This window comes from Furipterus horrens, unplaced genomic scaffold (genome assembly GCF_987537825.1).
Source record: "Furipterus horrens unplaced genomic scaffold, mFurHor1.1.pri manual_scaffold_3, whole genome shotgun sequence".
Classification (NCBI taxonomy): Eukaryota; Metazoa; Chordata; class Mammalia; order Chiroptera; family Furipteridae; genus Furipterus; species Furipterus horrens.
Window position 1 is genome coordinate 123,752,341 of NW_028327173.1, and position 16,353 is coordinate 123,768,693.

The 16,353-nt window shown below is 39.6% G+C and overlaps 1 protein-coding gene across 2 annotated transcripts in view; it reads left to right on the plus strand.

Moving 5' to 3' along the window:
• SLC25A21 (solute carrier family 25 member 21) overlaps positions 1 to 16,353 on the plus strand; it is a 476,684-nt gene that overhangs the window by 323,266 nt on the left and 137,065 nt on the right. For both annotated transcript variants that reach the window (XM_090270126.1, XM_090270125.1), the window contains exon 3: positions 6,626 to 6,709. In XM_090270126.1, the coding sequence (XP_090126252.1) occupies positions 6,626 to 6,709 (84 nt within the window). The remainder of the gene's footprint in view (positions 1 to 6,625; positions 6,710 to 16,353) is intronic.

A 16,353-nucleotide genomic window follows, 5' to 3' on the forward strand; every position in this document is an offset into this window, starting at 1 on the left:
AAGGAAATAGAGAAATGTTAGCAGGAAAGCTTTCCTTCCAGTACTTACATGGAAAAAATAAAAATAAAAAAAAACCTGACAGAATCATCTCCCAAATCAGAGGCCTGGTCTCCACACCATCTGATGTTGGATTTCTGCAGGGATGGCAGGGGCAGCGGCAGCCTTTCACGGGAACAGGGGGCTTTTCTATGGGGGAAGCCTCACTGGTGACTTTTCAGAGTTCAGGAAACAAATACACATGGTAAGAATTTTCCTAAAGCTGAGCTTTCCCAGAGTGTGTTGGGTAGGTGCGTTCACCTAAACTTCAGAACCTTAGACGCGCCTCTGCACGTTCCGTCTGGCTTTGGCCGGGCTCAGTCAACCTGTAAGAAAACAAACATGTTTCTTAGGAGTAGCATCTTATTTGGTAAGATAGGCTAATTACAGTGAATTAAAATCTTTATTTAATCTTCCTACAGTTATACTTTTAATGTGTTCTGTAATTGCAAACCTTTGGTCTGCTAATCTCTGATTCATTAGTGGGTTTTGTAAGTGTTTATTAGGGAGCACGAGTAACATTCTGGTAATTACTAATAATCTTTGTTCATATCACAAACTCCTGCTGGGAGTTTCATTAGGTTCATCACCACTTATTGTCAGTGTACGATTTTTATTAGCAGCCTCCATCCCTGTAAAATACAGAGCTTCGGCTTTACAAAACACAATGACATATCTCTTCCCTCTTATGGTTAACAAACTCAAATATTAAGTCTGTATGTCACTGTCTTTTCAAAATCAAAGTGTCCTCTAATGTCTGCTGTTCCATTTGACAGCTAGGAGAAAGGCAACGAGGGATTACATTACAAATCTCCCCGGTGTTTACTGTTTATTGGTGACGACATTGGAATTATAGCTGGTGGCTCCTAGTCTGTTTTTCAGTTCCCCGAAGTGCCTCCTCGCCGCCTTTGACACAAAGGTGTTATTTTTATGAAGTCCAGTGCATTATGGTAACACAAAATTCCACTCAGGAAAAACAGTGCCATTTAGGACTGCCTTGGTGGTAAAGGTTCCCTGCCTCCCCACCCTAAATGAAACCAAATCTTACTACCTCATCTTTGATAGCCAAAATTCCTTTAAAAGGGACACATTCTGAGAGACAGTATATCAAATTAAAAACCACAAGAAGGATAAATGATTGATGAGAGTGCTTTCCTGAATGCAGGGTTGAACAGAGGGAGGTAGGACGTTACAAGAGTACTATTCACTGGACAATGATCCAGAAATGATGCTAGAAATAAGCTTCACTTATCTCACTGCTTTGCTCAGGATTTGTAACAGGGTCAAAGGGATGGCTTGGACTGGCTTTTGCTCCCCACTCCCACCCCCAAAATATCCACCAGCTCCCTACCCCAAAGCACCAGAAAAAATCATATGATCTAAGTAAAAAGCAGAGTGCATACTATGCACATATAGCTCCAGGGCAAATCTCATCACCTAAACTGATTTTTTCAACTCAATAGCTGCCCCTCATACAAATATATAAATTCTGTGTGTGTGTGTGTGTGTGTGTGTGTGTGTGTGTGTGTGTGTGTGTGTGTAGGTCCTAAAGCCCTTACTCCCAAGAATAAACTCCATTAGACATCAATATTTTTAAAGAAAATAGATTACAAAATTACTCTGCAATTTTGGGATTTTCAGACGACCTCATCCTCTGGCTTTTAAGGCAGCAATGCCATTTTCTTCTGTACAGACATGTCTTTCTTATGGCCATATCTTAAGAAATGCTCTGAAAGCCTGAACACTTAAAGTGGCGTTTCTAACTGTGCCACAGACTAGGTTAAACTTGAGTATCACTGACTAAGCACACAGTGAAGTCAGTGGGAAATGCTGCAGTCATGGTTCTTGACCAGTTTAGAGAAAATTATTTTTGTGAGTGACATCATTCTTTGGCTTTTAAAAATACACTTCTGTGAAAGTTAAGCAGTCCTTCCTTGCCCCAATAGGACAATTCCCTTCCATTTGTAAGACATGCAGTGCTGTGTCCCCTGGTGCCACAGCAGGTGGGACTGCTGGTCCCAGGCAATGGAGTGGAGGTTTTGAGCCACACTCCTTTGCCTTCTGTTTTATTCTGACCAGATGTTAGGCTCTGAATATTTCTCAAATGTTATACTTTGTTGTCCTACTTGGCAGCAATTTTTCCTTCTAATGGAAGAAGTTACTCAGATGGACATTCCAGATATGTCTAAGCTGCTTTTATTGGGACAGTAGAAAGGCCCAATCTTTTCTTCTAAATACAATCAAGAGTCATATGGCTTTGCCTTTGTATTTCAATAATTTTACAAAGAGTTGTATTACGTAACTGGAAAATTGTCTCCTCAAGCATAGAGAGAATTTGTTAGCACAGAATGCAGCTTGAAAAATGCTGATATAAAACTTCAGTCCAAGAGAGAAACCTTTTAAGTTGCTGAAATGGAGTGGAGAGGAAGAAGGAAATTGCTCTTTTACATGATTGACCAACATGCACTGTAATTATATCAACTTGAAACAGATTCCTTAGAAGAACTGATAACTGTGATCAGAATAAGTCATGTGTAGTGGAACTAAACACTCCATGTACTTGCTCTGCGAAGTGTAGACACGCAGTATGTGTGATGTGCAATAGAAGAGACAGCTGGTCTTGCCTTAGCCTGTTGAATGGGACCTCCAGCTGCTTTAGCAGGAAAGAATGGTGGGGAGGCCTTACTGAGGAATTACTATTTATCGTGCGGGCCCATCCTCTCGCATTGCTTCGCGAGGAAGTTGCGGACTCTCCTCATGTAATGCCATTTTGATGTTGCCACTCCTGTTTGTAATTAACATAGCATCGCTCCTCCGATAATCAGCTTCTGAATGGAGCACGCCTCAAGGATCCCACCGGCTGCTGTTGTTGCCTGTTCTAGCCCGGTGGGTGAAGTTTAATCACAGTTATGCAGCCCAGAGACCTTCCTCCTGTTTCCCTCCTGCCGCCAGTGTCTCCACGTCACACTGGTTTCTGTCAGCCACAGCCACACAGAGACAGGTCGTCTCCAGTAGGAGTGACTCTGGTGTTCACTCAGTGTCGATAACATCTGAGATCCCGAAACACTATTCCTAAACACTATTCCTTGCATATAGTAACCATCTGTTTGCACCTAACTCCTTCACCTAACTAGAAGCTTCTAAAGGACAGGGTTATGTCTTACTTCTGTGTAATGCCTCAGGTAGTAGGGTGCCTAACACACAGTAAATGTTCAAGAACTCTTATCAACATAATAAATAGTGGATTGGAAATATTATCTGTCAGATTCTAGGAAAAGAAATTGCAGCTAATGACTGAGGTGCCTAGACTTCCGATGGCCAGGTTAGATAAAGCTTAAGCTGGCAGACGACCCACCTTACCTGAGCATGCGGACATCATAGACAAAGCTGACTGATATCTCTAATACCGGTCGGACATTTTCCAGGCATTGAGGCACACTTGCTTTGGACCCTCTGCTGACTCTTTCACAGTCCCTGCCAGGACTGGAGTCACATAACTGTGAAATGGCCATGCAGAGGAACAGGAGAAAGTCAAATGACCTATATCGGGCTTTGGCTTTTATCTCACAAATACCCTCCTCTAACCCTCTCAGGTCTCCACCCACCCTGAGCAACTGAATGGCACCAGTGGAGTGTTGTAACATGTCCTGAAGGAGACTCAGGAGGTTGCCCTGGTGGGGAGCCTGTCCTTCAGTTCTCTTGAAAGGACTGCTTTTCCTCACTGGCCTTTGTTCCTCAAATTTCCCCACCTGAAATGCCTCCTCCTGGCTTACTCTTTTGCATCTCTGAATCCTACAGGACCAGCTCAAATTCCTTCTCCTCCCTGAAATCCTCCCTTGTCCCCCTCAGGAAGCAGTAATTGCTCCCTCTGAAGAATACCTGGCCAACTTGGGACTGATGCCACTTGACACTTTTGTATATTTTTCCTTATATTGTTATTATTTTTCTCATTTATTTACTTATTGAGTTTCTTGAGAAATAATGTCCCAGGTCAGAGAAGGAAAACTCTGACTCCAAAAAACCTCCGCTGCCTTGCGGCATACCTCTTCAGGGGAAAGGCTAACGGAGTAAACCCCGACAGAAAATTCGGAGCCGGAGTCCCTAAGGCGGTTTGACGTTGTAGTCAACACCGGCAACTCCTGCGGCGCACCTGAAGCCAAGCTGTATTGACTCCGTCTTTCCCTTGGACCCTTCAGCTGCGAAGAGAGGGGGGGTCTGCTGCATGGGCAACAGCAGACCCTCCATATCACCCTGCCCAGGCTCTGTAGCTTCAGCGTCATCGCAAGATGTCGATTCAACACGGGAGGAGACAGATACCGTGTCACTCCCGAGTCGGACTGCACAGCCATTCTCGGCGGTGCAGATAGACTCTTAAGAAGCTACACCATCGTCTCTAGAGACGGACGGCTGCCGACGACGACGAATGTCCCAAGTTTTTATAAAACTTATAGCATCTTATTTCATATGGAAAATACTTTTAAATACATGATAATCTGGAAGAAAAGCATCTAGGAAGGAATTTAACAGAGATAAATGAACTTAAAGTTATTATAGATATTATGAGAAAAATCTATGAGCATATAATGCTTTTATAATACATAAAATTATTTTAAGTTATTTTCTTGAAAGAACAGTTAGAAAAGAATCTTGGACTTCCCAACTAGACATGAGAAAATGTTTCATACTCAACAATAAACACAGATTACAAATATACAAATGCAGAAATGAAGATTCTGTTATCTCTTCTACATGCAGTAATCCAAAAATATGAAACATACATGACCATCAAATCACATTCTGGATTCTAGACAGAACTGCTAACTGAGTCTCCTGAGCCAGTGATGATACACGCAACAGATGCACCTCTGAATCCAGACCAGTTTAAATGAGTTAGCTGTTCTAGTCCACTCTCTTCTGTTAAGTTCCATGAAATTTAGTTCTTGCCTAGAAACTGACCTTCTAAAATAGATGATACTAATAGAGCTCTAAGTTTGATAAGCAAAACCATTATGAAGATGAATGTCTGTGACATTTTAAACTTTGACAACAGTAGTAGGTCTAGGGCTATGGAATATTACTTGCTGGGTTGAAGAGGATCAAGACAGGCTCATATTGAATGTATCATTTTTTAACTCATTTATTTAAAAAGAAGGATTACTGAACAAGTGCATCCCTCTCATTACATTTTTGTTGCCACCATTCATATTCTGACATTATCTTTATCTGGACTATTGTATTGCTTTCACATTCTTCCCTCCTTACTCTCATTCTAATCCATCCAATCAGGCCATAAATATTTTTAGGGGATTTATATGTGCCAAGTACTCTGCTGGAAGACGTACCTCCCTCATTTCAGAATGTCTAGTCTCCTAAAGAATCACATTCAACGACTCTTCACTTTACAAAATCAAATGTAAGCCAGCCTGCGTTTCCAATCATATTATCTACTTATTTCACTCATATGCCCAACTGCTTCAATCAGAGTAAATTATTCACTCTTTTCTGTGATAAATGTGTCAATTTTCAGCATAATTCCCCGGGGTATAGAACTACAAAATAAATCACTCTTAGAGGCTGTGTTCCTATCATAAATCCAACAATCTGAGAAAAACATCTCAAAGTAGACAATATTAGAGTTGTTTTTGAAAATTCTTTTTTAAAGTTCTTGGTAAAATTGTGGAAGAAAGTACAGAAGGGAATGGGGCCTTAATTCAGAATTGGGACCAGGGAGTTAAGCACAAGGAGTAGGCAGACTAAAGAAACCCGAAAACAGAGAACAGCTGGGGTGTCAGGAAATGAAAACACCTGTCATAAATCTCTTTAGAAACAAACTCCAAAGAAGAACACAAAAGGAAGAAGTTAAGGCCCTCATACTGAAAACTTCCACATTTCAAAGGTTAGAGTTCTAAAATCCATGACCATATCCAAAAAGAAGAAGGAAAAAGAATTTAGCATTCTAAAATGTTCACACTTGTATTGAACACGAACAACATGCAGAGCATTGTAGTTCTATAGAGACCCAGGTAGCCTGAACTGCACCCAATGACCAACTCTGCTCCATCATGAGGTACTGAGAGTAAACTATATCGCATCACAGTGCCAGCTCTTGCTCTAAGCACAGGCTCCTGTCTGCCGGAATGAATGTGAAATTCACAATCAGGGTCAGTTAGGCCATATTAGCTGCTCTGTATTTTTAACCTGTGTATTAAATTACCATCAAGGGGCACTAATTAAAATAAGAAATAGAGCTTTGTTTCATATGTATCTTCAGATTTCTAAATTATACATTAACACAATCTATGCCATCTGTGTATGCTTTTCACAAAAGCAAGAAGCATAGATGCCTCAGGGTGCATCTGTCTGGTGAGAAACAGGTGGAAAAAACTCTCTACAGTTTCTATTAAAGTACAGAGAAATATAATAATTTTAAAAGTTACAAAAATAAGGTAAAGCTATATAAAAATAAATCAATAAAATCTATAGCAAAAAAATAATATTTTTGGATTAATCTGTAAGACTTTGAAAAATGAGAAAAATCATTTGGCAAAATCCTTAACTTGGATTTGTTTTTGTTTTATTTTGTTTTTAGGTTCCAAATTCAGAGATGTTCAACTGATCCAAACAGTTATAAAAGCTTAGGAGACAGCTTTCAAACAATTTTCCGAAGAGAAGGGTATGTATGATTCTTCATATATAGATTCTATGTTGATATAGGCATTTAAATATATTATTGCATAATACACTTCCTCATTTTGAATGGGCTATTTTCCTAGTCTTACTAGGGAAAATTGTGTAAAGAGGTGCCTTCCTACTTTTTTACATTGTCCTTGATAATATGATTGAAAATTAATATGTATGCAATAGAAACTACCACAAAAAGAATATTAATAATCAGTTTGATGACTAGAGGACAGTTTCTGATTTGTGCCATGAAGGCTTTTCAGAATTCTCAGTAACTGGGACTATGTAAACGCAACAGTTCTTTACTTTGATTCTTAACACTTTTGCCAAATGTGTTCCTTGTTTGCATTGCGGTTTATGAATATTCAACCAAAATTGATCTGTGTCAGAAATGGATGTGTCGGATTCGTCATCCTATTAGGTGAACAAATAAGTAGAATACCTTGGTTATATAAGCTAAAATTGTCTCTGATGTATAGATTCAGTTAAAGACTTTATCCAGCATAATCTTCCTATGGATATTAGATTTGCTTTTTGGTTGTTGTTTTCATAAGAAAATTGGTTGAAAATAATTATACAAAAATGATAGCAGTAATAATAATAACTATTCAGCCTCACTATGTACTAGAAATTCTTCTTATAATTCTGTGAGGTAAGTTCTATTAGGATCCATTCTAGGTGAACAGGTGAAGAAAGCAAGGCTCGGAGAAGCTAGTACTTTTCATATATCTGGTGTAAGTAGTGGAGCTGGGACCCAGATCTAGGTCTGCTTGGCCCCGAAGCCCATGCCCCTAACTGCTGTCATTCACTGGGTCTCTTGGCAGATTGGACTGTGGATACTGTTCTGCTTATTGTTTAGTTCAGTTAAATATATATTGTGAACATCTTTATATTACAACAACATAGTAATTTATTTATCTATCTGCTGCAATTTATTAAATTATCCCTCTTTATGGACTATTAGGTTATTTTCAGATTTTCACTATTATAAACAGCAGTGTAATAAATGCTCATACTAGTTTTGCATATTCATATACATATGTATATATTTCTGTAAAACAAAGTTATGGATTTACAGATTATATGTTACTGAATTATCTCCCAAAAAGTACATAATGATTTAATACATTCCAAAAAGTACGTAACAATTTTATACCTTAGCATTTGAGTGTTCTCATTTTTCACAACCTCTCAAACACTAGATATTATCAACCATTATTTCGTATATGTCACTCACATGCATCTCTTGTTTATAATCTAATAGGTGAAAAATAAAACTTTCTTAATAGCCCTGTAACCAAACACAGGTCCTGTTGCCTGCAGCTACAAAAGCCAATGCTTGAGAAGCAGGTGCTGATGTAAGAGAAAGTGGTTTGGTCAGGTGCCAAAAACCTGGTGGGTTTTTCTTTGTCTCAAAGCCCATCTTCCACATCTCAGTGGAGGCTGAGGTTTTTATAATGAGGGAGAGGGGAACAGAACAAAGAGATCAAGAGAGGGTTGAAAAGTGCAGACCAACACAGTCCATTCTGATAAGTCAAGTGATGATCCGCTGTGCATCATCCTGGTTTAGCCGTCCTGGCTTCACGTCAGCCTGACTCCACGTCATCCAGGATCCACAGTTGAAGGTCAGCAAAACTCCCAGAGTTCGGATGCCTGAAGGTTGAACTCTGAACCTTTTAAAGTTAGTTTCTAGGAATCTTATATAAACGTGCTGTTTATCTACAAGCTACTAGTCAGAGTCAGCACTTAGAGAAACAATGTCAAAAGCATGGTGGACTGAGTTACAATTTCCCAATGTTACAATTTTCCACTGTTACATTCCTTTGATGTAATTGGAGTTGAGCATACGTTATATCATAAAGTATCATTTTGTTGTGAATTGCTTATTTGTGTCAATTGCCTATTTCTCTTAGGTTAGATTTTTTTAATTGATTTGTAGGAATTTGGTATATTGTTATAGGTGCTAATCTTTTGACTATTACATAGAATGCAAATATTTTTCCTAACTTGTCATTTGTCTTATAACTATAATGTCTTATACCTTTCAGAAGTTTGTATTTTTTGAAGGTTGTGATTTTGTGATTATGTGTCTTTTCCTTTGTGATATTTGATCTTGATATCACATTAAATAAGGAGAACACCCTCTAATCCCAAGATTATAAACATTTTCTTCTGGTACTTTTTACATTTAAATCTTTAATCCATATAAAAACATTTTTATGTGTAATATGGTAAATAGTAATTAAATTTTATTTTCAAATGGTTAGTCAATTGTCCAAACACCACTTGTTGAAAAATTCATCCTTTACACACTAAATGAAAATGCTAGCTTTTTCACATATTAAACTTTCGTTTATGTCATCTAATTTTTCTACTCTGTTTTTCCATTTCCTGTTCTGTCACATTAATTTATCTATCTCTATGCCAGTGTCATACTGTTTTTATTAATTCATCTTTAGAGTATTTTGAGAATATGCAAATATATCATGGTGTGCAGACCCCTTCTAATATGGCTGTCCCTTCTTCTCCAGGCTCATTTCTCATACACAGATCTGCTCTAGGAATAGCAAATGTTTCAGTGCCCTGGTCTCTTACACTTCCATGGAATTGCATGCTATTCCCTGTTTCTGGAGGACCAACCTTCTAATCCACACAAGAAACTACCACTGTTCATTCCAAGGTGCCCTCAAGTTTCACCCTTTCTGGCCATTTTTTCTCTACCATGTGCTTTCTTTGTGAGTCTATCTTTCTATATATCCATACACCATATAAAATAGAGTATCCTCACCTTGATTCATTGTGCTCATGTTCTGTCTCTCCTTCCCAACCCCAAGAATGTATTTCCCTAAGGTCCATGTCTCATTTAGCTCTGTACGCCTGATGCCTGTAGTTGGCACTGACTAGAGATAGTAAGAGCGCACTGAACAAATGAATGTCATCACACCAACATCATAATGATGAAAAATGAAACAGAGATTATATTTCTTGCTATAGACCACCGCTCTGACGTTATGATAATAATCATGACACTTGATTAAATATTTTGAGGTGACCCGACCTAGGATTAGCAAGTTCTTGCTATTACACTGGTGATGTGATACCTAAGTACTATACATTGATAGTGTACCTGTTTTATAACAATTAGGATCAAAGTCATGTTTATTTCACCCAAAATATATATAAAGCAGTCATAGTGTATTATGTATCTCTAAGCATGTCCCTTTGCAGTAAACCAGTAGTTTGAGCATTGCCAAGTCCTGTAAGCTGTAATAGATATCTCTGAATTGGATATGGGAGTTCCTTAGCCAAGCTCTTCATTTCATGTGTTTTTAGGAAGAATTTGATGTTTCTGCTTTGATACCAAGTAATTTAACAAACATACAGTATGTGTGGTCCTTGCATAGTAAAATCGGCCTTTTCCCAGACTGTATGTGTAATTGCTTTTAGTGCGAATTGACATTCTTTCTGTGTTCCTTTAGATCTGGACATGCTGTTAGCCAAAAGCCAGAATGCTCCACTCTTAGAGATGGAAATATTTGTAATAGAAAAAAGCTGATATGGAGTAAGAGCATTTCATTGCCTTAGGTTAAAAAAGAAAAAAAAAAAAAAAACTTTTAACACATACTGTGTTCACTTTTCTTTCCTGGTAGAAGCAGTTTCTTTTGATTTTCTTGTTTAGCTTTTAGAGTACACTCTGCTTTCAAAGATGTTCTTCTCACTCAGGTACGTAGAGGCCAGTTTGGTCAGTGGTCTGCAAGGAGGAGAGCACTAGTCAATTTGACTATTAGCATATTTAGGAGAATTCATATTTTCTGGTTTTTCCTATCTTCCCCAAGTAAAGGTTTTGAAAGCTCGTCCTTTTCTGTTGTTTGAAGACATGAAACTCTGATAAGACATTTAGTCTGCACAGATATCCCATTTCCCCCAGTAACAAAGTAAAGGTTCTGAGCAATTCCCCACCTCTCTGCCCAGAATTCACATGTTTCCAAGAGACAACAGTTGGATCACCTGAATCCAAAACCTTTTACTCTTTCTAAAAATTTTTTTTCAACCCAGCTTTACAGAGGTGAAATTAATTTAAGTAAAAAATAAATGCCTTCCCAATTCTGAGTAAGCATATCTATAATATGAAGTCATCATGTTTAGTTAACTTTTATTGAAGAGGCCATCACTGTTTTCTCTAAAAAAGAAGCGAGAACTCAGAGAAAAGGAATTTGTCACTGTTGAGAGCACCTATATCATCACCATGATTCTTTAAAAAAAATTTTTTATTGATTTTAGAGAGAGGGGAAAGGATAAAGAGAAAGAAACATATATTGGTTGCCTCACATACATATCCCAACTGGGGATCAAACCCACAACCTAGGTATGTGTCCTGACCAGAAATCAAACCCCCAACCTTCTGGTTTATAGGACGATGCTCCCACCAACTGAGCCACACAGGCCAAGGTGACACCATGATTCTTCCTCTTTCTCTGGTTTGACAAAAATAACCTAACAGGTCCATCTACCTAATTGTGACCCCAGGAAGACACAGAGATTTAGCTTAGTTAATTAGATGCCTTTACAACCAGTAAGATTAATTTTGCACTCTCCCAACAAAAAGTGGCTGGTAACTCTGTTTACCATGTATTCATGCATCATGCCTGATTTCATAACCTCGTGAGTGTTTCTGTAGTCTCTTTCATACTTGTCCTCACTTTAAAGTGAGTGACTGAGATATTTTCAAATGGGTGAGGGGATTATAAATGTACTAATAAAAACCAGACTGTTGGCCCCCTTGCTCTTCTTCCTGTGAAAGTGCCTAAAAAAAAAAGTGTTAGAAAGAACTTAAGATATTTTGGTGACATAAGTAAAGAAAAAAAACTAATATTTATTTTCTTCAGTGTACAGGCATTATTCTAGGGACTTTCTCATTCATTATTCTCAACACAGCACTGTTCTCAACACAACACAGCATCATTATGACTATCTTTCGTATGAGGTTACTGAAGATCTGAGAAATTAAATCACTTGCTCAAAGTCACCGAGGTATCAGTGGCATACCATGGTCTTTCTATTCTAATATATCACTTGTCATTAAGCACCAGGTTTTGTTGTTATTTATTGAATGTAAAGAAGACATGTGGAAGTAGTGGCTGTAAACCCCTAATCCCATAGCAATTTATAGTAACTTTATCTCCTTCTTCAAGTGAAGTCTGAAAGCTCTGAGACACAAGTATATGAGGTCTGTCCAGAAAGCATCCAGCCATGTAATATAAAAAATAGAGACATTTATTGAAGAAGATACAAGAAACATTGTACACAGGACAATGACACCTCAGTCCCCTTTAAAGTAGGCACTTTGGGACCTCACACAGTTCTAACAATCACCATTAGCTGCCCTGTTGTATTTTCCTGAATCTCATCAATGGTCTGAAATCTCTTCCCTTTCAAAGGTGATTTTAGTTTTGGGAAAAGCCAGAAGTCACCGGTCACCAAATCTGGGCTGTAGCAGGGCTGAGTCACCTGGGTGATTTGATGTTTCACCAAAAAACTTTGCACAAAACATGATGCATGAGCAGGCACATTTTCATGATGAATCTGCCAATCATGAGCTGCCCATAGCTGCAGCCTTCTGAATCACCCAAATAGTTTCCATAGAGGAATGTTCAAGCTTAATGCAAAATTTGATGTAAATTTGTTGCTCTAGTGGCTCAGTCATTTTTAATGTGATGGTCACACAGTACATGTTCACTCAAGGGCATCTACCAGCTCACTAACTAATACAGTGAAGTCGTCATTGTTCACACGTGTGCATTCCAGTCCACTCTTCTTGGCTGCTAGGTTACGTTGATGTCGCACAAACCATTCTCATTATATTAACAATGGCTGGACTTTTTCTGGCCATTGTTAATATGTTCAGTCAACCAAATCTTGTTGATTCTGAGGCAGCACCACAAACCTCTAACAACTGAAGACAATCCAGTTGTTGCCCCGTCCCTTGCAGAGAGCTCCATATCTCTGAAAAGTTTATGGTTTTACATCAGTCTACTCTCATCCTGTGTGCCTCTTAGTTTTCTTATGAGAAAAATTCTTGGGCACTGGTTTGCCCAAGGCAAATAACTAGGAAACAACTAGGTCAGATTAAACTTAGTTTCAAATGAGAAACATGTTGATTGCTGGTGCCTTCAGAAATACGGTCTTCTTGAGAATGTGGAAACTATGTGGTTGCATTTGGGGGCACATTTGAACTGTGTTTTGTTTCACGATTTGTTTTCTGTAACCACTGATGCTGCCTCAAGTATCATCTTACAATCAGACCACTTGGTGATTATAATATTTTCTAGTTAAATGACATTTAAGGCCTTGTTTTATGAGCTCCAGCATAATTGGCTAATTTGGTAAACTCCAGATGTGTGAGATAATGTGCCACTCGTTTAAGTGCCTTTCAGACAGCATAAATGGCAGAGCCCCAGGAGGTATAATCACTCCCTCTTGTTTTCATTAAGAAGGGGAATGAGTGGCTTTTGACACAGACAAAGGAAGTGGGGCGTCTACAACTCAAAATCAACAACAACCTGGTAAGATTTGGACATTTTCTTTTTGCAGGTGAACTTACTCCAAAACCTTTGGCTTAATTTGGTGTCTTAGTGGGTCTACTTTTTTAAAAGTGCCTTATGTCATCTAGCATGGCTAGGTGATTTTGAAAACCACTCAAAAATAGAGAAGACCTCTGAAAATAGAAAGACCTACCCCTGAGTAAAGCAGTCTCTGGAAACTTCTCAATCTCACATGGACATGAGGAGCATGGGTTTGAAGAGACGGTGGGGAAGCTAACCCTACCCCACAGCCAGGAACATTGATTGGTCATTTGAGCAATCAGCAGCTTCACCACCTAAACCAAGTTCCAACCTCACAAGGCCCCACAGTTGCTGCTGCTATTTCCTTCTTCTTTCTACCCCTTTCAGCATCCAACAGGAAGCAGCTCATCCACCCAGCAGTGCCAAACTGGATTGGATGCGTGGTTCTCACCATTACTGTTCCCTGGATCGTGGAGCTGGTCCCTCTGACCTGCCTGTAGGTGCAGTGGAGTTCACACACAGCTGAGTCATGGGTGACTGTGGACTCACCGCCCCTTAACCAATGTATTTTTCAAGCAGATGACTGATTGTAGAATGTACCCAAGCCCCAAAACAGATCATCTGCAGTGCAGATCGAGTGTGTGTAGATCACGGAGTGCTTACTGGGTTTGCCCAAGTGAATTCATTCTTTGGTGGGTGCCAGCTGTGCACTGTGTCTGCCGTGAGTTTCCTGGTGCCCCAGTGTCTTCTCTCCCTTTTTGCTTTACCAAAGGGACCCTTCCTGGCACCCACTGTGCCTCCCTTGAGTGCTCTCTTGTTTTGTTTTGTTTCCAGCTTTACTGAGATATAATTGACATATAACCCTGTGTAAGCTTAAGGTATACAATGTCGTCGTCGTCGGCAGCCGTCCGTCTCGAGAGACGATGGTGTAGCTTCTTATGAGTCTATCTGCACCGCCGAGAATGGCTGTGCAGTCCGACTCGGGAGTGACACGGTATCTGTCTCCTCCCGTGTTGAATCGACGTCTTGCGATGACGCTGGAGTGTCCTCTCCAGTGAAGCTGAAGCTACAGAGCCTGGGCAGGGTGATATGGAGGGTCTGCTGTTGCCCATGCAGCAGACCCCCCCTCTCTTCGCGGCTGAAAGGTCCAAGGGAAAGACGGAGTCAATACAGCTTGGCTTCAGGTGCGCCGCAGGAGTTGCCGGTGTTGACTACAACGTCAAACCGCCTTAGGGACTCCGGCTCCGGATTTTCTGTCGGGGTTTACTCCCCTAGCCTTCCCCTAAAGAGGTATGCCACAAGGAGGTTTTTTGGAGTCAGAGTTTTCCTTCTCTGATGTACCCTGACTGGAAGATCGAACCAGCGACACTTAGCTTGCAGGCCGACGCTCAATCCACTGAGCCAAACCAGCCAGGGCAAGGTATACAATGTAATGATTTGATATACATGCATATATTGAGAAATGATTACCACAATAGGGTTAGTTAACACCTCCATCACCTCACATAATTACCATTTGTGTGTGTGTGTTTGTGTGTGTGTGTGTGGTGAGAATATTTAAGTTCTACTCTCTTAGAAATTTTCAAGTATACAATAAAGTATTGGTAACTATAGTCACCAAGCAGTACATGAGATCTTTGCTCCTTTGTTTTTATGTGAGGAGAAGGAGGAAAGCAGGAAGTCCCAGCTGCTCTCTCTCCTGCGCTATGGAGTTCAGCCCTGGCCTGCCTGAGCTTCTGAATGATGGCACAAGTGTCCTCTTTCGCTAGAGAGAGAAAACGGAAACCAGAAAAAAAAAAAAAAAAAAAAAAAAGCGCAGCATATGAGAGTTTGGAGAATTACTATAGCAAGTCTGTGTGGCCGGTCTTATAAGTAGACTAAAGGCATTTCTTCTTCCCAGTTTTCTTCTGTTTTGGAAAGAGAAAAATAGATGATCTCAATTCAGACATGGGCCTACTAGTATTTTTCTTGAATAATTTGTGTTCCTTTTAAAAATGGCTTATCAATGCTTTAGTACGAAGGGGGACCAAAAAATGGAATTTATTTATAAAAATTGTGTATTTATTCTTACATGTTTGAACTTCAGTCACATTCAAAGTACTCTCCATTTGATGCAATACACCTATCAAGACATTTTTTTCCACTGCTCAAAACAGTGTTTGAACTTATTGAGTCTGATGCCTTTTAGTGCTTCTGCCATTTTTGGTTTCACCTCTTCCACATAGCAAAATGTTTCCCTTTGAGGACTATTTTCATCTGGAGAGACAAAAAAGATTAACTCAGGGCATGATCAGGTGAATAGGGAGGGTGGGCACGGGGGTCATGATGTTTTTGGCCAAAAATCTTCTGAACACCCCGCACGGTGTGGGTAGTCGTGCTCATAAATCACCCATCATGAAATGGGCAAACATGTTGAAAGAATCTTAAAAATAAAAAAAGTTCACTGAAGCCAAATGCAGCCTCTCACAACAACACCAGCTGGTACACTGACACAGATGGGTTCTTAGAACACTCACCTGGCGGGGGAGGCCTGTACTACAGGTGATCCTCCCTCCAGAATATAATTCAATTGGGGAGGGGGGCCTCGTATATAATCCTCATAATTTTTTAGTCATAAAATATATATAATTGCTTGTCACAGAAAGCATATGCTATGTTGCTAAGAACTTTAAACTCTGGCTATTTAGCAATCCAAGGATGACAATGAAAAGATGAAGGGTAAGGAGAAAGAATACCGAAGAAGCATAGACAGTAGCTTATTTCAATGTATATTTTTTTAAGCCAGGCAATGAATTACTACATTATTTGGCATTTCTATTTTACCACACTATTTTACACCACTGCTAAGGCAAATAGCTGTGGATTTCAGCTGTATTGGGTTATAAAATAGTTTTTACAATCAGAGAGTGGATAATGAATTTTCAGAGTGCCCAGAAAACGGCATCCTCAGTGCCTCCATGTCCCAGCATTCTGTTTCCTTTTTGAAATCAGAGGTCTTTTGTTCTGCCCACAGAGTGACCTTTAAAATGCTTTCGGCTCCTAGATTCCCTTCCTGTCATCACCATGGATTGCT